Here is a 25681-nt window from a genome sequence, read left to right as displayed (position 1 = left end):
AAAGGCCATAAGTCAAACCACTATAATTTCAAGCCTTCGGCTTTTTCCCAAATTGAGAAGCATTTCTCACATGTCTACTGCGTATGTGTGGAGTGCCCTCTTAGGAGAAGTGCTGTGACTCTCCTGTCACTGAGCAGAATTCAAGTTGGCAGAATACAAAAAGAATCTGCACAAGAGAACAGCTTATGATGGAAAGAATTTGAGGTTTGAAGATGGGCATGTGAGATCCAGTCTCCTCTCTGCCATCCATCAACGTGTGACTTTCAAGATGTTATTCAACCTTCAGAGTCACTGCGCCCTACCTTGAAAAGTAAGATAATCCCTACACACTAGAATGTTAAAACAATGACAACGGCAATACTCAGTATGGATGAAAGTGAACATCCCCGTCAGAAGATAACAGAAGAGGAAAGAGCACACATACTATACACTAATGACGTTAAGCATATTCATTTAGGGTATATGAGGAAGGTATTAAATAGAGTGGAAAAGAAAAGGCCGACCAGCATCATACTGCGTACCTTTGCTATGACAAAATTAAGCAGTAACTGCCATAAAAAAGAATGTAGCTCTCTTTTCTACAGGCAGTTTTTTCACCAGCAGCTTCTAATCACCTCACTGTTTCAAACCCAGCTGCATGATAGAATCTCTCAGAGATCTTGGGAAGCCTGAACCCCACACTCCAAAATCCTAACTTACTAGTATGTTTTGAAGCACAGATTTCAACTTTCCCAAAGTTTGGTGATTTAGGGTACAGCCAGGCTGAGAAACTTGTTTTTGGCTTTTTTTTAAATTTATTTTTGTGTATGCACAACTTAGAGGACTGAGTCAGTCTCCTCCTCCCATCATATGTGTGGTCCAGGGACTGAACTCAGGCCAGTGATTCGGCAGCAAGCTCCTTTACTTGCTGAGTTGAGTCATCCTACTGACCAAAGAAAACAAGATTAAAGGTGAGTCTTGAGGTACACAGAACATCTGGGAAACTACGAGGAGGCCTGAGTATATGAAATGTCCCCACAGGAAAGACACCATTTTACAGATGTAGTTAGAGATTTATGATGGTCTTTTATGCTGTCACATTGCCTATTATTTCAAGAAGCAGTTCACTGCCTCCTGAGTTGGGTCTTGGGCAGCCATGCTTCCATGCTCAACGCTGTGCATGGAGAAGACTGGTCCACTTGTTCGGGCTAACCTGTTCTCAGGCTGCCTGCAGTCCTCACTCCTAGCATGCTGTAGGCAATGGAAGGTTTGAAAAATAAAACCAGAAGAACTTTAAATGGTGCTATTTATTTTACCAAAGATATAAAGGTCACCATTAGAAAGTACATTCTTTGAATCTGACCTGACACCCAATGGAATCTGGCCAGCTACAACGATGAATAAAATTCTCACTACTATTGACTATATTGAAACACACATTTATCTCCAAATAACCTCTTCCCCTTGTAAAGAAGTTTCTGATCTGGCATTATTGAGAGGAGTGCCATCTGCCAAGTAAAATGTGTCCAAGGTAAGTGGATTTTCCTATTAGAACTAAAACACGTAAGGCTTATCTGCTACTAAAAGGCACATTCTTAAGTCCACTGTTTAGCGCAGCAAACTAAAATATTGGGGTGCTAATACAGGAGACAGTTCTTATCTGAGAAGCTTCTATTTTCAGCAGACAGTGATTAACACAGAAACCCACGATTGGTAAAGGTGCAGAGAACAAGAGACTGCCGAGATCTCTGCTCTAGAAGGGACATCTATAGCACACCCTCCCCTCTTCCAAGGCTCAGGGGTTATTGTGGAAGAGAGGGAACAAAGAATGCAAGAGCCAGCGATGGTGGATAGCTACAAGGAAACTGTTTTCCAAACACAGCAGGGCAGCTGCACGTATGTAATCAGTGTTTTTAAAGGGTGCACAAGAGCTGTGCAAGCTGAGGTCAGACAGCATCCCAGCACAGAGAGGCGTGGCGGGCATGAGGTCCTCCCCCAGGGGAAGAGTCACTGACAAATGATAGCTGCTAGAAGATGGGGAGTTGATTTTCTTCAAGAGTGTTGTCTTCGTAGGTCTCCCAAGCTCCAGGCGAAAGCCACACATTCAAGAACAGGTGGGCAGCACAAACTGAACTTGAGCTCTTTTAAAAAATGACACAAAGTTGGGTGGGTAGAGAAGTGAGTGGTCACTTAGGGATCAAAACATATTACATGAAATTAGAGTGCTAGGCACCTTACAGATTTCCAATATGGAGTGCATTAATTTATCCAGGTCAGCAAATACTTACTGAGCCTAAGGTAAACAAAGGCATCACAGACATGGACAGTGACTTCCCATTGTTCCCGGGCAGTTATGTGGTAATTTACTGCTCAGTTATAAACTCACAATTTTCGCACAAAGGCAAGAATAGAATCCAAAGCTTGGCAATCAGCTTCTACAACATAAGAAGCAAGGGATAAAGCAATGAGGCTAGGCACTGCATGTGGGACAAAGAGGCTGTGGCCTTTCAGCTACATGGGCTGTCTTCAGCACTAGATATTTTCTGACAGGCTTCATATATATATGCACATTATTAATAATTTATTGGTTGCCTACTGTCTCCTTTCTGTCGGTTCTGGCAAATAACAGTTTATTCTTTATGTCTATACTGCTTTTTTAAAAACTATTTATTTTGTATTTCTGGTTACAGGCTCCTATTTAAAAAAAAATAGCAAACCGAACACCAAGGAAAGAAAACTGAAAACCCACTGAGCCAAACCCACTGAGCCAAGACTTCCTTCCCAGTCACCCACCAGCAGGAGCTACAATGGATGGCTTGGAAGCCAAGCACCTTTCCTTGTATCATCCAAATGTCCCAAGAGACTCTGAATTTAGAATGTGTGCACTGTTTATCCCCAAGCCAAAAATCAGTCTTTGAAAAACTCTTACAAAGCTGCACTTTTAAATTTGAAGCGTGATAAATTATGGAAGCCAACACAATTAAGAAAGAAGTTTCTAAAAAACAAACAGAACTAGCATCACTTGTCCCCAGCTATCATCCCACGTTACCTGTGTCCATATTCTCTCAAGGGTTTAGGAACTACTAATCCAACTCTTGGACCTAAGAGCTTGGCAAGGATTATAGAGCTATGCTATGGGAATGGCTTGGGTGGACAGTTATGCAGCCATTCAGAGGAGTACTAAACTCTCTGGACAAATACCACACCCCAGCAAATTGTGGGTGTCTTTTTAGTTGCATTCTATTTAAATTGGGCATGCACATTATAGAAAAGGATCCCTTCCTTCACAAGATAAGGGGGAAAATGTGTCTAAAATTCAACTGGTACAAGAGCAAGCTACTAGAAACATGGTTAATGACCTGAAGCATGGAGCTGAAACACTCCAGCAGGCCCTGGCAGGGACAGAGGCCCACACCATCAGGGTGGGGGTGGGAGTGTCACAGAAAGAAGAGCTAAACATGAAGAGAATCTGTTTAGTGTTAAACTGGTATTGAGGGAAACACAGCAAATGCCAACTTCTTCCCAACTGTGTATAATTCAAAGCAGCAGCCACTCCCTAGTCACCGACATTGCTTTTAACAGCATACTCTAATTAAAAACTTAATTGCATATTTTAATTAAAAATACACAATCTTCTGGACCCGTTTCATTCAAAGGTCACTTTATTTACTTTTTTATTCTATTTCAAATTACTACCAGTGTTCAAAATATCAAATTACCCCCTTAGGTCTAAAACTAAAGGCAACAGACTACCATAATTCTTGATTAAAAACCTGGTACATTAGTTTTATCCAACCAATATTAAATGAGACCTTTCTCAACAAGAATTTGTGGAGAAGAGTTACGTGTAAGTATTTCTCACCTAAACTAAGCATCCATTCGTTCGCTATCAAAACCGCCATTTTGCTAGGCCCTGGAGTAGGCCAAGGTGAGGCAGGGGTTCCTCCTCTCTTGCCTCCACTCTGAGAGAGACAACGAGTGCGAGTCAAATGAGAATAAGGAGAAACACCGCATGGGATGAGAGTGGGGAACAGAGGGTTGGCACTGCTGTTTAAACACAGCAGAGTGGGCCTGATCCTGATGGCAGTGTGTGAAACAAGACCACTAGGAGGTGGGTCCTGGACCAGGGACCAAGATCTGAGAGCCGCCGGCCATCAACATGCTGCCCACTTGTTCAGCCAAATAGTTTACTGCCTGTTTACTCAGTTGGGCATCCTTTGTTATTAATTTTCTGACTTAGTTTACTGCTTCTCCACTCTTCCTGATTAATCACCCTCTCCCTGGGCTCTGGAATCTAAGACAGCAGCCATCCTCCGCTACAGTTATATAGATGGTCTTTCTAAAAATCAATCTGACCATGCCCTGTTTTCCAAGGGTGTCTCTGGCTTCCTGCTGACTTCCACCAGGGCTTTGCTTCTGCTGGTGCTACAGATATGCCCTACTGTGCACTCAGGTGTCAGTGCTGGAGCACACTTACAGAACTGGATTACTCACGCAGACCTGATACTATCTGTAACAGCATTTCCTGCTACCACGTGCCTGGATCCTAATATGTGGTGTCCATCATTCCCCTCCCTAGTAGTTCTCCAACAGTCCCCACACTATGGCCTGGTTTTACTGTATGTGCGTGTGTGTGTGCGTGCGTGTGTGTGTGCACGTGTGTTAGTGTGTGTGCGTGCACATGTGCGCACACATACACCAGTCAATTTGGATGGGCACTGGGATCACTTGAATAAAGGCAGATTGTTCCACCTTGGGACTGAGCAAGGCAGGGCAAGTTGACCACAGTTCCTGACAAAGCCCCACCATATACTATTTAGTAAATAAATGTTCAGTGACCAGAGGAGTGAGGGAACCACGGACGGATGAAGTAACCAAGAGCAGTATCTGCATTCCGGGATCATGTGGGTTAGGATGGAGCTGCCCTGACGAGCATGTTCCCCTGCCCCTGTCGGGTACCAGATGGATCCCAGAACATGGAGATGAGATGCTCAAATGCTACAGTGTTCTGTCTTCATGAGGGAATCATATGAGCTATTTTTTAAAATAGTTCATGTAAAATTTCTCATATGAAAATTTTCTATAAATACCATTAAAATGAAATCTCAATTTAAAAAATAATGTTATATAGAGTAATTTGATAGATTTACATAAATCTGTTTCACAAATCTGTAAGTATGAATTATGGGATGTCAGCATATAATTTTGTTGAAAGTGCTTTCTCACTAATATAATTAAGTCTGCCGAGACTATTCATGAACGAGTCAAATAAAATGCAGAGTGAATTCTGTAAAAACCTGGTAGTTGAATCAACAATAAAAGGTGACTACACTGATTGATGTGTATCTATTATTTCATTTAGAGCAGTAGTAATGTTTTATGAAATAACAGAATAAAAGAGACATGGATCTTTTTTAAATCCCAGAGTTACCAGAAACAGGTTGCTGATGGTTCTCTATTAAGCTTACAACCCAAAGTCTAACAATGAAACATTTGGGGAGAAAAAAAGAAAAAAGAAATATTTGTGATCTCTGAGCAGCGCCTGTATAAAATTGAATATCTTAACTTAAAAAAAGTAGGAGAGCAAAAAATAAGATTTAAAATTTTGATTTGTAAGGGGGAAATTTTTCTTTTTAATAAAGACCAGTTCTCTCATTGTGGCACCCTTCTCCCTTCCTCCTCCCAGTACACAATCGAGTTGCAAATATGTTGTCTTTCCTCAGATGGACTTTCTGTTCCTGGGCACCCATCATGTGTGTCTGTTCAGACAGGCTGTGCACTACAACTCTGGCACCATAGTGGTACAATCCAGACTTTATCGGCTTTCTTAATAGTTGACTGCATGGTGCCACACAGAAGGGGAAAGGGGAGAGAGAACCTCGAGAGCAAAGGGATGCAAGCCTTCCTGGTCACATTTCTCTCCAAATGTCCAGTCCCTTCTTAGCTTGAATCTCCTCCAGATGCAGTTAGTTATTCCATCTGAACAACTCACTAGGTTGGGTCAGCTCCTCCTTGCTGCCCTCTAATGAATCAGATCAAGTGGAGAGGAGACGCTGGCAGGATCCTGTTACTACAGTCCAAGCCAGCTATCAACGTGAGTATCAATTTGACCAACTTCCCGAAGGGCATTACCAGGATAGAAAATTCGACCTAGATGCTCACACAATGCAGAAAACAGACGTGTCGCTCCGAAACCCGTATTCTCCCCAAATGCTAATTAATAAAACTGGCCCGGGACTCAAAGGACCTAATACTTTAAATGGTTTTGGAATTTCAGATATATGGAGATCGTAAGGAAAGAGTTTAAACTGAAACTTTTCTGCTGAAATCAGAGTTGTAAGTAGTGATTATTTGGTAAATATTACCTAAACAGCCTAATTCTATGGGGAGCATCTAATGCCTTCTGCACCAAGGCATTTTCTCTGTGAGTTAATTTTAATAGCCATATCTGTCCTGATTATACAACTAGTAAAGCTCTGTTTCCTACAGTTCCAGTACCAGTAATTATGAATTTGCTGGCATTGCAGTGTGACCTTGCTTAAGTTGGCTAAAGTGTGGGTTCCTAATACATCATCCTTGCAGACAGCATTAAGGACTCCCACACAATTCAATCTTAGGTTATTGAGAACAGAGAGAGCATATTAAATCCTCTAAATTTTCAAGTGCTCCACCAGGTATGACGACTATCTTGCATCCAATACAAGAAATATTGGGGCAATTCGGCTTAATCTAAAGAGAGAAAAATAAGTGGATTCCTCCCACTCCATATCTTAAGAAGAAACTCGTGGAGTAGGTTCTCCAGTGTGGAAAGGAATAAGACGGTGGAGCAGCTGGGCACTGAGGACCAAAGTCAGCACTCATCTCTTACTAGTTCAGGTAACTGCTCAGAAGGAGCAGCAGCAGCCCTCCCTTCAAATAGTGTGGCTGCTGTGATGTGAGCAAAAGCCAAACGCTGGCAGGGAGCCAAAAGCTCAGCCCCTATAGTTCAAAGTTAGGACCTTAACAACTCTGAACCAATGCCAAATCTACTCCTAGTTAAAGGCCTGGGTCTCCTGCAATAGTCTCTCCTTCATTATAATCAACATATGTGGGCCTCCATTCACACAGACACTGACGAGCTCTGCTTTAAAAAGCAGTGGAGTTGTTCAAGTAAATACCATTTGAGATGAGGGCAGAGGAGCTTTGTTCCTCCAAATAGTGTTGTGGTAAAGCAGGAAACCAGTTGACAACTGTGGTAGTAAAAAGGGCATCTGCTGCTGCCTGCACTGCCAGCTGGTGCCAATCTTCACATGGGCACATGCACACACTCACACAAAGACACCCGTAAGCAGTCTGCTGAGAAGCAGAGCCGCTTCCTTAATAATGTGGCTTTCACTCGCTGCATGACAGCATTTTCATTAGATATTGCATTTAAAATACCAGAGCCCCTCAACACTATACCTAGGTTGAGCAGCCTTTCAGACATTATGTCAGTCTTGCAATCTATTAGGAAGCCTGTCTAAAATTTCAAAGAGAAATATTTGATATACAAACTATGGAAGAAACAGTAGATGATGAAACCCTACCAGGTCTATATGATAAAAGCTTCTTGTGAAGATAAACTTTCTTCTTGCATACATTCTTTTTAAGAATATCTTCTTCTTACTCAAAAACTTCAACATCCTAAAATTTCCACTGTGGAAAGGTCAGTAAGTTTGAAGGTCAAAGTCCCAATAGCCTATAAGGCATGTCTACGTACCTGGAAGCAAAGACTACTATACGGCCTAGCAATGCTCTGGAGGCCTTACATTACATAGAGTCGTAATATTTAATTATATGGATACATATTTATAGACATTTTACAGACACAAGTACGGAGGTTTAGAGGTGGTAATTAACTTGTTCAGGGATAGATAGTACATCAGTCTGATTTCAGAGCCAGGGCTGGTCTTCCCAAGCCCAGCTCCTCCAAGTTCACTGCCATCTGTGGAGTTTGGGATTGACTATGAAGCAGGGTCCTGTGCATCCAAACGTCACAACTTTCTAGCCAGAAAACTCATCTCCAAATACACCTGCATTTGATTTCTTGTCCTTTGTTGTATATTCAGCTGACTGAAACTTCATTCTTTCTTGACCCATCCAAAGGATCACATACAAAAGGGAAATGGGGCGGGAAAAAAACACACCAACCTGAAAGGAACAGCATCTTGCAGGTGCGGAAACCACTTATGCCCTCAAAACAAATCCATCTTTATAACGCAGATAGATCAGAGATATCTGCATTATCACAGGATTCATCTTAAATGAAGCTTCATTTACATACTCCTCTTCCAGAAGCTCAGAAAGCAATTCTTATAACTAAAGCCAAACATGCTTGTTACTGCCAAAACTGTCTCCCACACAAGATACTTCTCTCCTCAGCAGATTGCTTGAAATGCTTTCATACCCAGAGTGTGGTTTTCTAGCTATAGGAAAGAAAGTGGGATCAATACCGCATGGTCTCTAACCCCTAAAATGCTTAAAAATGTAAAGCCCCAGCACAGGTGAAAGAGAAGCAAGTACCAGAAATGAACTGGGAATAGTATGGTCAATCACTGGAGTTTTATGCTTAACCAATATTTAATGTGAAAAGCTGAAGTCCAGTGTTTCAAGACAGATGCAATTCGGGCTTTTCATGTCAAAATAAACAAACAAATAAATGGGGGGGGTACACCCAGAGGAAGATGAGCAATTTGTAGAGAAGTGTAAAGGATGTGATCAGGACAAAAGTACACCACAAACTAAGACTGCAAAGGCAAGAGAACTGCCTCTTCCTGAAAACAGGGCCTGACCTAGGAGAGGTTTAACTCCACAACACAGGGCTAACCACTCACAGAGGCATGGTGAGGAAAGACACCTGAGAACAGCCTGCCTGTAGCAGACACAGGGAAATGCCAACCTAAGATACAAAATCCCTAAGAATCCACCCTTCTTCCACAGTCTTCATGAGCTTCCCAGGCATGCATGAGAACCTCTCACTCATCTGGATGAGAACCTCTCACTCATCTGGATGAATCACAGGTTCCAGAAGCCTCCTTTCACCCAGTATTCGACTTCTGGACCTGGTGCCCTGCCCTGCAGCAACCCCCTCAAAGCAAGGCCAGGATAGGAATCCCAGCCTTTCCCAGGGGGTCTGCTGCTCCGCGCATGATAACACTGATGCGTGGAGATTAACACCCATCGATGCTGTGCAGCTATTCTCACAGCACAGCCAACAGAGACAGACAACCCCATCTCCAGAGTCAATGATGGCTGCCCTGGGCAGACTTACATCTCCTTCCTGTCGATGTGAAAGCACACGGATGTGAATGCTGAGATGCTATTCTGAGTGGGCAGAAAGTGGGAAGAAATTTAACCACAGGACAATTGATTTTGATAGTGCATATAGGAGTCATAAGATTATATGTTAAATATAATGCCTGAGTTCATCACAGATAGCAAAGTTAACAAAAGTTAGAGAAGGAAAGAGGCAGAGTCACTGTGGAAGGAATAATTGGTAATATCATACAACTAAAAGGGGAAAATTCTATAAAGTGACCTCTACAAAGAGTCATGTACCTGGGGATAAGTGCCCACTTTAGTTCCTTTTATTTCAAAAGAGCAGAATTCAATTAGTGATATTTTTAGCAAAGACAGAGATTAAGTTTCCCAAGGACTGCCATTGTCCTTACTCAAAGATCTACGTAGGCATAAATAACAAGATTTTCCTTCTTGTATGGAACACTTTGCTTAGTTTATATTTGATCAACAAAAACAGTTAACATTTGCAAATGTATAAAAAACATTTCTTCCTCCCTTAAATTTATAACAGTCACACAAAAGCACTGAACTTTATATCTAGGAGAAATCCCCCAACAGAACCATTGTGTTTTGTCAAGCCAGGGTATAAATACTGAGTACAAGGAAACCTATTTAAATATTACGGACATGGCCTTTAGGACCTCAAGAAAGCTGTTTCTGCAGCAGTAGAGGGGAACAACCCCAGTGGATCACAACTGACAGGGAACTGGCAGCACTCACAAATTGGAAAGCCTTTGGGTCAGACGGATTCAAGGCCACAAGTTCAGTCAATAAAGTATCCTGATGGAGATAAATAGGCATTCTGTTTTTGCTGAGGGGCAGCTTAAGCTATTGCGAACCACTCAGACCACATGGCGGTATGCCCATCAATTAACAGATGGCTTCTGAGGAGAAGCCCAAATGGTGCAGCTCCTACGAGGGCACTCACATCACCCATTGTGCATTTCCGCCAAATCACTGGCTTAAAAGTTGGGAAGAGGAGGTACTGTCAACCTCAAAGAAACCGAAAATTCACACAGATACTGTAATAAAGAAACAAATACTCAGAAAACCATGACTCATTAGGTCACAGAATAGTGTGGCTCTGTCTGCAGCAGCATCAAAGTAAATCACCCTCACTGAACTGGAAAAGCAGAAGCTTGCTTGCCTTTTAGTCATATGGTGACAGTGAAATATTTAATCTCACGCCCAGAAATGTAGTGTACGCTACCACTGCTGGCAATTCTAGTCACATCTTCCCAGTGAAGCAGGAAAATTCTGAACACAAAAGTAATCTTTCCTACAGCCGTGTTATCATTTTACACACGGCCACGAATCTACAAGAGGGTAGAAATTAAAAGGGCTTATTCATGATCACTTACATTTTGAGCCATCTTAGGTCATGAAATATAGTGCTTCTGTTCACCTGACACTAGAGAAGACGTAGTTTATTCTCTGTGCGATGTTTTGATGAAATCAGATGAAATATTAAGACCATCTGAAATAAGGCATGATTTCTGTGCCAGCTATTTGGACCACATCATATGCTTACTTTGCAAAAATATCCCAAGACTAGAACAAAGATGGGGGTTTTCTAGGGCTAGGAGCTTAAGGCTATCTGCTAAATAGCCTTATGAGCTTGATACCTAGATTGCTTAGCACATCTCACCAATGACCAAAAGCCAAGCCAAGGGTGTCTCTAATGCTAGTGCCCACAATGTCCCCACCTGCCTTACCCTCATCAAATTATCTTCCAAAAATATGTTTAGCCCTATGTGCTAGAATGAAGCTTGTTAAAGGATTTTCTTACATGTAGAATCACAGAGCAGTAGTTGTTCAATTACTCAAGAAAACTCAAAGTAAATGTAAAGAAATTAGGTTTACTTTCCACTAAATGCCAATCTTTCAGCTCTTCCCTAACTCAACATAACCTTGGTGTCAAGCAACTTTCTGGTTTTGTTGCTGACAAATTCTTGCTTGCTACCTATGAAGGAGCAGGGAAAAAAATTGTAAAATGGTCTTTTTTATTTAGGGGTGACAGAATTATTTTGTGATGCTACCAGATCACTTATTAATTCAGCCTATCCTCAAATACAATACAGACTGAAGTACTTATTCTAGGTTCCTTAGTTGACAACATTATTAAAGTATTTCATTTACCTTCCAGACCATTGCATTTTTCTCAAGCACGATATTATCTAGCAAATAAAAAATATACATATACACTGACAAGGATCTGAACACAAAAACCCACTTAAATCCCATTGGGGTTCTTTATCTACACCCACACCCAAATTACATCCAATATAAGCACAAGGATGGAGAAATGTATCATGCTTAAAAGTTGTCTGGCGCATCTATAGATGTGACTTATTCGTGCATTCAAATTTTCAAATACTTCTCAAATTATTTGAGATGAAAATATTGTTGATAGCCACCAATGTTTTATCTATTTTTGATTTTGAAACAGTGTCTCACTATATAGTCAAGGCTGGCCTTGAATTCAAGATCATCTCTCCTCTGCTTCTTATGCTGAGGATCACGGGTGGGAGCTACCATGGCCAGCAGCAGCATTCTTTGTAAGGGGGATATTTTAAATCTACAGAATATGACAAATTAAATCTTTATTCAATTCAACTATGCCATAATACTTAACAATTTGAATGTAATTTCTTTCACGCATTACAACATGAATATTAACCCAGAATTTCTTCTTACAAGCACTTTTTAGTACTTATTGTTACCCCCAAACACTTGAGGTAAAGTATTAAAAAAAAAAAATCAAACAACTAAGAACTGTGTTCATTAAGTGACTAGGAACTAAAACAGGTCCACCTTCTTCCCCCGACCCCACCCCACCCCAGAGACAGAGTCTCTCTATATAACAATCCTGGGTATCCTGGAATTCACTCTATAGACCAGACTGGCCTTGGACTCAACAGAGATACACCAGTCTCTGCCTCCTGAGTACCAGAATTAAAGGAATACAGGAGTTTTATCTTTTAAGTGAAGAATTTATCACTTAATTAAGGCTTTCTGCAAGATTCTTTTCACTACCTCCCAAAGTTTGGTGTCATCTTTGCCAGGCTTCCTATGCTCCAACCCTCACTGTATTTTCAGGTAAAGCCACCAGGACAGCTATCTAATTCCTTTAAGCTTCCAGAAACTGCAAGTTATCATAATAACATTGACGGAATTTATTTTTAAACAATACACTTAGCATTCTGCAGCAGAGACTTAGGAGGAATAAATACGCTGCAAATAAAGATAAAATAAGATAAATCTTTTCCAAGTGAACTCAAGCCTGACACAAGGAAGGGGACAACTGTGGTGAGCTGAGCTGAAGACAATTATATCACCTGGAGAGAGATGAAATTACACCAACGTCAGAAGGGGATTCTAGGCTTCTCTTACTTGTAGGTTCTAGATTTCACATAGACGCATAAAATCATGCACGTGTATATGCTATGAACACATAAACTCATCTACTGGAATCAGGGAACTCAGGAGCAAAGGTAATAAGGAAAAACAGGAGGTGAAATATGGGTGGAATATGCAGTTGCATTATATAAATGTATGCAAATGTCCCTATGAAACCCAGTGCCACGTACAATGAACACATGCCAACTAAAACTTTTTAAGTAGATACCAATGACATGAACCACAGAACCCAAAAGGCATGGAATGCTTGAGTGTACACATGGCCACAGAAAGGCTTTTATTAAATGAGGAATAAATAGGCAAAAGGAATAAATGAAGGTAGTTCACAACTGAGTCTCTTTTACTACCAGTTAGGCACACAATTGCTATAAGCAACAGAAACTGTAAAACATAAAAGAAGAAGCATACAGCCTAAGTGACCTGCAAGTCTGAGGGCACCGCTGCTGCTGGTCTTCTCTGTCATTGCTCCGGCTGTTTTGCTCATCTTCAAGGATGACAGGCATGATGAAGACACAGTCATGCGGGGATGGGGGCATTCCGTGAGGTGACCTGGAAGGCACTACCACTGTACCTCTCTGCTCTGGCACCACTCTGTCAGAATCTGGTTTCTTACAACACTGGGAACATGAAGCCAGTACGAGGTGACTGAACACATCATAGTGGAGGAGTTCACGGGAGGTGAGCACACTGAATTTAGGTATCAAATACGCAAGCTACAGTTACAAGAGTTACTCTCAAGATAAGATGACGCAGTAAATAACCTTCCTTTAGGGTGAGTTCGAAAGTGAACTCACAAAGAACTAAACATGTGCATTACACAAGCACATCTCATTACAGTGTAAGTTTGGAGAACCACAAATCGACTCTGGCTAATTATTCCTGGCGTAGACACAGGGGTGTTAGGAAGGAAGAGGAGGCAGCTATAAACCAGCCTCCAGAGTTAATGAGAAGTAAAAACCATCATTTCAGACCAGACAGCTAGTGTCTCCATCACAATCTCCTCCTTCCACTGACTCTTCAAATGCCTACAACAGTTGGGCCTGGAGGCTCTTGCCTGCAATCTCAGCTTTCACTAGCCTCATATCGAGCCTCAGGCCTGCTAGACTGAGATAACTTCTTTAAAAACAAAGTAAGAAAAAGAAGCTGGGTCCTGGGGCAAACTGCTAAGTGATCTTAGTCCTTTACTGGCTTTGCTTTCTGTAGCAGACTCAGGGAGGAAATGCCCATTTTCTAGCCTCACACCCACTAAGCACAAAAGAGAATTTACCTAAGAGTGGTCCTAATAAAAGAATGAGACAACTTTCCCTTGAGCACACAAGGGTCCTTAGAAATCTTTCCATTTAAACCAAAAAGAATACTCCTGTTGTTGTTGACATAAAGGACTGCAACAAAAACAACTACCAGGTGGTATAATCAGCAAGTCATTAGCAAACAAACCACATTAGACTGCTGCTACAGTCCAGTTTGGAACAGTGCACAGAAGCCTAGAATATTCTGAACACTCATTATACGACCATCGTCTGCTCTCACCATACCCTAACCATGACCTTCCTTCTCTCTTCAACACATGGTCACATCATCCCATGAAGGAGGAAGTTAACAGCACAGACTTTCCCAACCACAGCCAAAACAACAGGTTCCTGGAGCCAGCAGCACCACTATCACCAGATGACTGTAAATGATAGTCTCAGCCACAGGACATCTTTCTCCCAGCTCAAGGTTAACATCTACAAGACCCTGGTTTCAATCCCCAGCATGGGGGGGGGGGGGGGACAGATTAACTTTAAAAAAAAAAGAGAGAGAGACTTTACCCATGAGAAACATTACATTTTTATTATTTTAACTTCATAGAATGGGGTGGAAGTGTTCTGTTAAGCCAACACATGCAATTGCTTTCAACTGTCACTAGCCAGTTTCTGCATACACTGGGAGTGGACTGATGTTCCGGCAGCAGAGGCATGCATGCAGCTGATGCCAAATGGGAAGGCAGGAGTCCAAGGTATAGACCCAAGATATAAAAGGAAGAGGTGCAAGTTAACCCGATGCAAAACACAGAAAACAGCCATTCGCCACTTCTTCCTAAGGTCACATATATCAGTATCTCCCAAAGCGACTTCACGAGGATACTGATTTTTCCTACTGTCTGGGGGTAAGGGGAAAGACTCCACTCGTGGTTTGAGAGACTTCTTGAAAGGTGAATGGAAGGGTACTTGAAAAAGGGGGGTAGTAAATGGAAAAACCAAGTTACAGAAGGAAATTTTCACTCTTATTTGTCCCCTCCTATTTGGGAAAAAAGAAAAGCGTACCCTCTGGAAGACAGCCGTCTGGCTCAAGGCTGGGGAAAAAACACGAGGAACCCCTCACTTGACGACCAGGTCCAGATGCACTGGTTTCCACACTCAGAGGACTAAAACTTCACCTGCATAAGGAAGCTAAGCTCAGGTGACTCTGAACCTACTTTTTTGAAGATCTATTTATTTTTATTTTATGTGTATAGGTATTATGTCTATGTATTACATGCTTGCCTTGCAGGCCAGAAGAGGGTGTGAGACCCTCTGGAGCTGGAGTAATTGGCAGTTGTGATGCCTCATGTAGGTTATCAGGAATCTGACCCAGGTCCTCTTGGAGAGCAGCAAGTACTCTTAATTGCTGAATCATCCCTCTAACCCCTTTGTATGGACTTTTAACACCAGGTCTAGATTAGGATGTTCTAAAACCTGAAAGTGGGGTTATTACCTTGTCTTTCTGTCAAAGTTTTTGGCTTCTAGCACTTAAGAAGAAGAAGAAACAAAGATATATATATATAAATTACAAATTGGTATTGTCAACTATTTTCATCTTTTTTAACAGTTATGGATGTATTCCTCAAATAAGCTCTTATTATCATAGAAACACCAGCAATTTAAAAGTTTAAAACAAATCTGGCCTAAAACCTTGAGATATTAACACATTAAATCCCAATTCATAGAGCTGGCTCAGCAGTTGGGAGCACTGACTGCTCTTCCAGAGGTCTAGAGTTCAATTCCCAGCAACCACATGGTGATGCACAACCATCTAAAATGAGATCTGATGTCCTCTTCTGGAATAAAGGTGTACATAGAGATGGATCATTCATAATTAAAAAATAAAAAAATCTTTAAAAAAAAAGTCTAATAAAAAAATCCCAATCCATCATGTTTGAAAAGGTGAGTGCTATGTGACTCAACAGAGCAAAAGCATTCCACATTGGGTTTAAGGAGGGCTGCCTCAGCCCTTGGATCACAAGGGAAAAGTCAGAATTCCAAGAGATTAAACTATGATGTCATCAGGAATCTTTTGACACAACAAACAGCCTGTTTAGATGCTGTTAAAGCAGACTAAGAGCAACTACCATTCTTACAGCTATGTTAGGAAAATCTCTCAGACTGGTACCAAGATCAGGAAGACTTCAGAGGACAGTAGCCTGCAAACCCCTGTGCTAAAGTCCTCCCTAAGAGGACTTTAAAATGTGTGAGGAAACAGACCTTCCAGTGACCTTGAAGACTAGCAGTAAGTCTGGTTCACAGTTTACCAGCTTCTACACCTCCCTTAAACTTTCTCTTCAGAGGAAGATTTGACGTCTGAAGATAAGAGTCCAAGGTCAAACAGGCTAGGGGAGATTAAGGGCAAGAGCAAGGTAATAAGTCTCTCATCCTACACCAAGAAACATAAAATTTTAATTGAGCTGCAGAATGGTGTGAATACAAAATTGGTAAGTCGTACACACGCTCCCTTTAAAATGAAAACACTATGTTGAATTCCAACAAAAAGTACAATGAGAAAAGGACTCATTAAGAACTAAAAATAAACTCTAATTCACAACATGCATAAGGATTGAACAGAAAAGGAAAACAAGATGTAAAACTGCATCTGCTAAGTTAACCATGTCCTCACAGAAACTGCCCTCATCCTCACACAGACCGAAATCTGCAAAAATCTGAGCAAGGGAGGCAACACTTTAAATGTTTTCAATGATGTTTCAACAGAAAAGAAAACAGAGGCAGCATTTTTTTTTTCCTCCTTCAAGCCCTGTGATCTGCTAACACTGCAGAAATACTGGGCTTCTTTACATCGAAGCCAATGCTCTCCCTACTTCTCTATGAATGCCTTAGTTAACAAAATCAGAATTTTAGCAAGGGTATTGTGATTTACATTAAAGGGATAGTCTTCATAAGGAAGAGAGCATCCATATCCATAAAAGTGCAAGCAGGCACTCTTGATACTTTTCAACTAATACCTTATGGCTAAATTTAACAACCTGCTCAGGTAAATAATACCCTACTAAGGAGTCTAACCTTTATGTTATAATCAGATGGAGTCACTCTAACGCACACGCATGCAAGCACACATATACGCGCACACACACCTATACACTAGAGGTCTAGCTCACCAATTCTGACATATTAGCATCAATCAACCTCCCAGTCTCCTTTAACTTCCTATTCCTACTTTGTCCTACCTCCTAGGGATGATGATCACATATAGGCTAGAAAAGAAGCTTTGCATCCCTCCCAGATCACGGGACACTAAGAATTCTCAGATAATAGATCTATTTGGAGATGTTTTCCCAAAACCAAATTGAAGTTCAGAGTTGAACAATTCCAATAAGGCTACAAAACAAGTCAAATGGTGAGAATGAACATTGACCTATGTGTAAAAAATATCGTGTGTGTGTGTGTGTGTGTGTGTGTGTTTGCACACACACATATACATGTGTGTTTGGTTGCCCAATGCATGCTTGGAAGCCAGGAGATGCCTGGTGTCCTCTTTTATCACTTTCTACCTGACTCGTTGGAGACAAGAGTTGCTCAGTGAGCCTGGAGATTGCTGTTTTTAGCTAAACTGAGTGGCCAGTGAACCCCTAGGATCCTGAGGTTTATGTTACAGCACTACACTAGGAATACAGGAGTCAACAGCCACACTCAGCTTTGTCACATACGTTTTGAGGATCCAGACTGAACTCATGTCTCCATGCTTGCTCAGTTTACCAATTAAACCATCTTCCCTAGCTCCTAAGAATGGACTTTAAATGCTAAAACCTTCAAAACTAGTGTTAATAAAACCACCTTCTCTATCAAGAAGAGACATTATTTAGTAGTAATCACAAGTTGAATCACCCTGGTGTATAGAAAATTTTGGTAAATCTTCATCACACCTATTTGAGAATAGAGAACAGATACACAGCTTAAATTAAATAACTCCATCTTGCAAAATCTTTTCTTCAAAGAGGTATAAAGTACAAAGTAGAAAAATTTATTGAAATTATAGTCATGGTTAAGTCTTCAAATAAAAACTGAAATGAAGGTGGTATAGTGCCTAAGAGATCCCTATGCAGCTATGACCACAATATAACCTTTTAGCTGAGAATCTCTTTCTTCACAATACTGGGAAGGGCTACCAGTGCTTAGGGCCCTCAAATAATATCTGACTACAAAGCTGGGTATGGTAGTGCACATCTGTATCACCAGGACGCAGAAGCTGCCGGCAGGAGGACTAAGTGGTTGAGGCTGGCCTTTGCCACACAGTGAGTTCAAGACCAGTTATACAGTTAGACCTTGCCTCAAAGCTTAGTTAAAATGTGTGTGTGTGTGTTTCTGTGTGTGTGTGTGTCTGTGCGATAAAGAGGCCCCCTAATGATGTCAAATTTAACATTCTAAAACTTTTTTTAAAAAAAGAAAAAAAAAGGCAAGAAGTAAAAAAACAGAAATTAAGTCATGGTATATAGAACTAACAAGTCCAATGACATTCACAAATAAAATGCCAGGAAATATTTGTTCAAGCTGACCTTTTCACAGAAGGGTTTCCACAACAGAATGCAACGGCATGCAGCGTGCTCAGGTGAAAGTCAATTAGCTTTAAAGGAGCTCAAATGAAACTGACAAGCTCTGGAGCACAGCTCTGAGTCCAGTGATCAAGTCTCCTGTTCAGGAATATTCAAGGGAAATAGTCCAACAGTAAAGACAAAAGGCCCAGCCAATTCAGAATTTTGTGGTTAAGAGCACTGTCTGCTCTTCCAGAGGTCCTGAGTTCAATTCCCAGCAACCACATGGTGGCTCACAACCATCTGTAATGAGATCTGGCACTTCCCTCTGGTGTGTGGAGGCAGAATGTTGTATACATAATAAATAAATAAATTTTAAAAAAAAAAAAAGAAAAGAAAGGCTTGTAGCACAATTAACAATAATAAAAAAAGAAAATCCAGAGACAGAAACTGAGGTTCAACTTGAAGGTCAGAAAAGCAAAACAGCCAGACACTGGCTCTTAACCTCAGTCTGAAATGGTGATCCTGCCTCAGGATTCTCAGAATGAGACTGTGTGTGAGAGCTGTTTCTTCCTGTTTTATATTCCACTTGGATTAAAGGGGCGCACCACTACCACCGTGTTTCTATGGCAAACTAGTGTGGCTACTGGGATTAAAGATGTGTGTCACAACTGCCTGGTCAGTAAGGCTGACCAGTGAGGTTGCTTTATTCTCTGAAATTAAGGCAAGCTTTATTTATTAAAATACAAATGAAATAAGACTACAAAGGCTAGTGCTATGATAGTCAAGTCTATAAGGCAGTGAATGAGAAAACATCAAAAAGGTAGGCGGATTTTGTACCACATTATAAAGATATGGGGGGGTAGGTGTGGTTTAGATGAGAAACATAGAATTTTTTTTAACACTTGGTCCCCAGTTGCTGGAACTGCAGAAGTTATTAATTTTTAGGACGTGGAGCTTGGCACACATTGAAGGTTTATAAGCTTGTCCCACTTCAGGTGTTTCTCTGCTTCCTGCTTACAGGTAAGATGGGGTAGCCAGCTTCCTGTGCCAGCTGCCTGTGGCAACACTGTCCTTGCTAGCCACACGGACTCTCCCTCTGGAACCACAGCCAAAATAAACTCTTCCTTCTATAGTCATGGTAGTTTATCTTACTAATAACTAATGTAGTAGATAATTCTGCTTCATATCTGAGGGAAAAGCCATCAAATATCAGCCTAAAATGGTCCACTCTTACCCAAGGACTATTTAAGCTGAAGATGGTTAAGAATCAACAAATGCAATAAGGAATCTCCTCCCCTCTCCTGCTGCCCAAAAGGGAAGCAGAGAGTCTCCCGGGGACCATACAGGGGACCATATACCCCTCATCCTACACCCGCTAAAGGAATGACCTCTATCGTTACAGATGGCATACATGAGACACGTTCCACAAGCAGACCTTGCTCATACAGCTCTTCTCTCACTTTCTTTCCCCTACAGATTTTCCTAGACACTGCCCTGCAATTTAATATCCTTCAATGACCAGACTGCTCCTTGTTAAAAATATTGTGCTCACTCCCTTGTCTAACAACTACCTTGCATCTCATCTATTTCCTGTATTCATAAATTAAAAATTTTCCTCTCTGACACTGATATAATAGTGTAACTTCTAGAGAGAGACGGAGAGAGAATTTCAGTAATTTTGTATTGGCATTAATCAACACTAACACCAAAAATTGTTCTACAAGAATACCTAGCTCAGGGATGAAGAGACAGCTCATCAGTTAACAATGCTTATTGCTCCTGCAGAGGACCAGAGAGGTTCAGTTCCAGAATCTACATCAGTTGACTCATAACTACCTATAACTCCAGTCCCAGGGATCCAATGTCCTCTGGCAAGTACCTACGTGCATATAAGCTCATGCAGGCATCATACATACATACATACACACACACACACAGGGAGGGAGGGAGGGAGGGAGGGAGAGAGGGAGAGAGAGAGAGAGAGAGAGAGAGAGAGAGAGAGAGAGAGAGATTGAGATTAAAAACCAGTATTTTAAAACTGATTGGAGAGAGAGTTCAATGGGCAAGAGTACCTGTTCTTCAAGATTTGGACTTGAGTTCAAATTCCCCAGCACCCATGTTAAAAAAAAAAAAAAGAAAAAAAAAGTCCAAACAAAACATAACAACAAAAAACCTGGCATGGCCAAACCCCATTAAATGACAGGTAGATCCTGAGAGTTCCATATTTAGCCCACCAAGGCTGGTGGACAAGTTTCTAGTCTAATGAAACCCAATCTCAAGGTAACAATGTGAAGAACAATTTGGATGTACTGCTCTGACCTTCAAGCATATTCAAGAGCCTGCGCATGCAAGCATGTGTGCGTGCGTATATTTGCCCTCCCCCATGCACATAAATACCGAATTTGAGTAACACAACAAAAGTAAGTCTGCAATAAACTCGTAAGCCTTTATCAAAACCTTTGGGACAAGTTTCTATAATGTTAATATCATACTTTCAGATGACTAACTAGTCATAACCTTTAGAAAGGAAAAACACATGTGAAAATAATGTCTAATGAAAATTCACATTTTTCTATGGTATATTTTACTAGTTAGAGGTGATTCAAATTTTAATCATAGTTCCATAAACTTGATACTAATGTGACTTTATAAATTTAACCTCATATATATATATATATATATATATATATATATATATATATATATATGCAGGATAGATAGTACCTACAAAGTGCTTATCCCAGGCTTCAGACCTGAGAAGCCATGCAGTTTTGCCACTACCCTTATGATTAAATAGCACAAGAGCTCAGAATGGATACTTTGGATTTTTTTTTAATTTACCGCCCACCCACCTGCCTGGCCACCCTGCTGTTGTCAACTACTTGTCTCTGAATTCTGGATCACTTATCACTCTATGGGTCCCAAATAATAACTGACATACAGAGCTGTATTTTTAAATTTTTAAATTAACCTTCATCAAAACAGCCTGTGTCTGTCATGACTGACTTCCCAGCAAACAAACCCTATTATTAGGGTTTTTATTAGACTAATTATTTATTAGACTAAGGTATTTATTAGACTAATAAAATAATAGCATTTATCTATTTCAATCCTGAGGAGTTAAGATTGCATTTACTTTTAAAGGAAGGAAGAATCTCATTATAAAAATGTTTGAGAATCACGGTGTTCTGGTAGAATAGACAGTTTTAAAGTTCTCAGGAAGTTAAGAATGAATTGGGCTATTCTCCCTAAAGGGGAGGAAACAACCTTTGGTTACCACTCAAGGGATTATACCTAACAGCTGATATTCCTACCTATCAGCACCTGCAAAGTCTCTGGGTCCCTGGGGTTTTGTTTGTTTGCTTTACATCTAGTCTTTCTGAGCACTGGCTTCTTAACTTACACTTCCCTACCACTGTGCTCATCATAGGAACATACACATCATCACCGACCAAACCCCAAGGGGCAAGAACCTCAGACTACACTGTCTGATACGTGCTTAAATAATTCTGAGAACTTTTGTAGCTTTAAAGCCTTTATCTGCACCACATACCTGTAATCCCCAGCACTGGGAAGCCGAGGCAGGATGATGGTCAGTTCCAGAGCAGCCTGGGCTCCGTGGCAAGAAACTATCTCAAAGGAAAGGAAAGGGAAAAGTGCAGTGTGACTGTGACGCCAGCTGTGGGAGTCCCTGGGCCTGCTACTTGCTCTCTGAATAACTGCTTTCCTCATCTTCTCAGTGACTTTATTAGAAAAACTTCCAATGGAAATTTAAAATTCAAATGCAAAGAGTGATGCCTATGTCTGCCTACAAATGTTAATTTTATCCAATACTAAAATATTTTAGGCCTTCTGATTTAATTTTTTTTATTATTTTGGGGGAGGGGGGAAGTTTGAGACAGGGATTCTTTGTATAGATCTGGCTGTCCTGGAATTCATTCTGTACACCAGGCTGGTGTTCAACTCAGAGATCTGCCTGCCTCTGCATCCTAAGTGCTGGGATTAAAGGAGTGAGCACCACAGCTGGTTCCTATGTTATATTTTTATTAGTTCTTTAAGAGTTTCAAGTTTCATGCACAGCATTTTCAACATCATCACTCAACTAAGTCTTCCCAGATCCACCCCTTGCCTTTTCTATTCACCCAACTTTGTATCCCCACCCCTTTTTTTTTTTCTTAAACCCTTTAAGACAGTAGGTTTTGCCCAAAATATTCTTACGTGTATAGTCTTCTACTGAAGTATATTTGACTTACCAGGGGCTACACTCTTGGGGAAAACTGATCCTTATTTTCTTAGCAGGTAACAATTTCAAATCACTCCACAGTTTGGGGTGGGACTGTGTGCCTAGCTCCCTCCTCCATGCCGGATTTTGTCTAGCCTGGGTGTGCACTGGTTGTGTGCACCATGAGTTCATGTGCTTGCCTGATATTTTATAGAAATTATCCTACCCTGGAAATCTCCATAACTGTAAAGACGGTGAAGCAAAGGGACGTCAAGAATCACTTTCACTTCAACATCTAACTGTGTGCTTGAGGTAAGCCGTGTTTCTGTCACCACTGCCCCCACACTGAAGCCAAAGAGTGAATACATATGAAGACTGAAAACTCAAATTTACCCCATTACATACTGCAAAGGTTTTATGGAAGAATAAGATGATTCAAGTCTGCCCAGGGATAAGACGTTGGAAAAATCCCCTAAGATGCTTTCTGTGGCAAATGTCTAATATGAAAGATGGATGAGTTATTTAATATTTTCAGTTACCACTCCCAATATTATAAAACAAGAAATGTGATTTTACACACTATTCAACCATCTCGATCCTATAATGGTAGGGTTGCCACTGAGCAATCAAACAGGAAACCACAGAAATTGATGTTATAGCCTGCACGCCATTTATCATACTTTACTACTTATTTCAAGTCGCCTAAAAAAAATCCAACATTAAAGATAAAATCTATAGGGGACAGAACTGTTTTCTACTTTTCCCAAGTTCTCAAACTCTCTATTAATTTGACAGACTGCTCATCCTCAGTTTGCAAATGAAACTTGAAAATGGCCAGGAATGTAGCTCAGTGACAGAAAGTTGTTTACAGTGTGCGTGGAGACCTGGTTCAATCCCCACTATGCGCACCTCCAAACACATAGACAAAGGACTGAAGGAAAATGAGATCCGTTGGAGTTTTCAACAAGGAGGAATCCCGACAATATGGTGAACACAGAGGCAACATAATTAGCTTAGGACAGAACCTTTCAGTACGTATTGGAGGCAATGGATTTCTTTTTAATCTGATGGGAACAGATTTTAGGCCTTCAATCTGTAGCCTCAGAAAACAGAGCAGTGAGGCTCAAACAGACGTTTGCTCCAGGTACTGACGAGATCTTTAAAAAATGAGTGTCAGGGCCTCAGTTACAGAGCTGCTCCAAGTATCATCTCAACCAGTCCTAAGAGACCCGGTATGGTCTCTTTCTTCAACCTCAGTTAACTAGAGGCGAAGCCAGGAGCTAACTTGTCCGCAGTTACATGATCATTTGAGCAGTCAGACTCTGGCCCCATTCTTCACAGCTCCTTTAAGAAACATTTATTCAGTCCAAATACTTAGTGCGGCCAGGAGGTGGTGGCACGCACCTTTAATCCCAGCACTTGAGAGGCAGAGGCAGGTGGATCTCTCTGAGTTCAAGGTTAGTTTAACAGCCTGGTCTACAGAGCAAGTTCTAGGACAAGCAAGGTCTATCTACACTTTGTGTCAAATATATTTTAGCATTTTAAAAAAATTCTAGTGGGAAACATTAACTCCTGTGCTAAGAACACGCTTATTAAATAGGCTTGAGCTTAAATAAAAATTTAAGCATTTAAAAGAAAAAAGCGCTACTAAGATTTTTCAAGTACCTAGTACTCAATTTCGGCCAAATGGGCCATTACTTTGGCCCAATTTCTCACCCTTTTCTATTCATCTTTACAATAAAATAAATATGCCACACATTTTTTTCTTATTAAGAAATATAACATAAAGTTCCATTATTCTCTAATTCTATCGGTACAATTGTTTAGACAGTACTTTATCATACATATTGTAAGCATAAGACCAAAGCAACTTAACGAAAGACTACTGTAAGCCCCCTTCCCCCTTCTAAAACAAAAAATATTCTCCTTACAGCTCACTGTTGAAATGCTGTTATATAAGCTCAGGGTACTGAAGAAGCCAAGGTTAACCTGAACTTTGCTATCACACACACATTTTCCAACAGCACTGTCCTTCATCCATGAATATATTATTCAAAGTCCAATAAACGCACACTGCTCTCTAGGCATGGTGGCTCACACTTGCAGTCTCAGCACTCGTAGGCTAAAGTGGGACCGCCATGAATTCGAAGCCAGCATGGCCTACATAGTGAGCTGCAGGCCCACCTGTACTATAGAGTGAGACCTTGTCTTTAAAAAAACAGCAAGTAAAAAAAATAAAGTCAGAAACAGTCCCCAAAAGCATATCATGATTTAAAAGAGACTCTTCAAACTAGTTTCAAATTGCTTACATAGTAACAGAAAATTTAGCTATGGAAAAGGTTCGGCACGGAATGATTAATACAAAGGTATTTTCTCAGTATCCTGACCCATGGTTCTTTAAATGTCAATCGTCTCCATGAAATTGCATACCTGTTATTTTGTCTCTTACAAGCTTACAGGACTCTATCTCACCAATGCTCCCGAAAAGACTCTTGAGTTCCTCCTGGGTCATGTTCTGAGGAAGGTAGTTGACTATTAGGTTGGTCTTGCTGTCCTCCGTGTTGCCGGAGTCAACTGGTGAGGAGCAGTTGTTGTTTACTGTGGTTGGACCATTGGCTGTGTTATTGCAAGTTGGCCCATTAGACAGTTGTGTTTCCATGGCAGCAATTACCTGCTAAAAACAGAGAAAATAAGAAATGTCAGAACTCATATTTCACAAGCTATTAGAGATTCCACCCAAGAGTTAAACACTTGTCACTAAACACAAGTCGTTCTGCTGAGATTACAATAAAGCTTCAACAAAAGTGCAAACCTACGCTAATTGTGTTTCATATTAAGCTATTCAATTTAAGACTACAATTATACTTCCACATACATATTCCATACATGCACATAAGCACAATTTAAATTTTAAACATCTTCTAGACTGATATCGTGGGTCTCGTTATATACCCTCAACT

The 25681-nt window shown here is 40.8% G+C and overlaps 1 protein-coding gene across 2 annotated transcripts in view; it reads right to left on the bottom strand.

Moving 5' to 3' along the window:
* Positions 1-25389, bottom strand: part of Elavl2 (ELAV like RNA binding protein 2) — a 64825-nt gene extending 39436 nt beyond the window's left edge. For both annotated transcript variants that reach the window (XM_050136349.1, XM_050136350.1), the window contains exon 1: positions 25152-25389. In XM_050136349.1, the coding sequence (XP_049992306.1) occupies positions 25152-25380 (229 nt within the window). In that variant the 5' untranslated portion in view covers positions 25381-25389. The remainder of the gene's footprint in view (positions 1-25151) is intronic.
* Between the last annotated feature and the right edge of the window lie 292 nt (positions 25390-25681).

Source organism: Alexandromys fortis, unplaced genomic scaffold (genome assembly GCF_014885135.2).
Source record: "Alexandromys fortis isolate MF-2015 unplaced genomic scaffold, M_Fortis_MF-2015_v1.1 scaffold_13, whole genome shotgun sequence".
NCBI lineage: Eukaryota > Metazoa > Chordata > Mammalia > Rodentia > Cricetidae > Alexandromys > Alexandromys fortis.
This window is presented reverse-complemented; position numbering and strand designations above follow the sequence as displayed.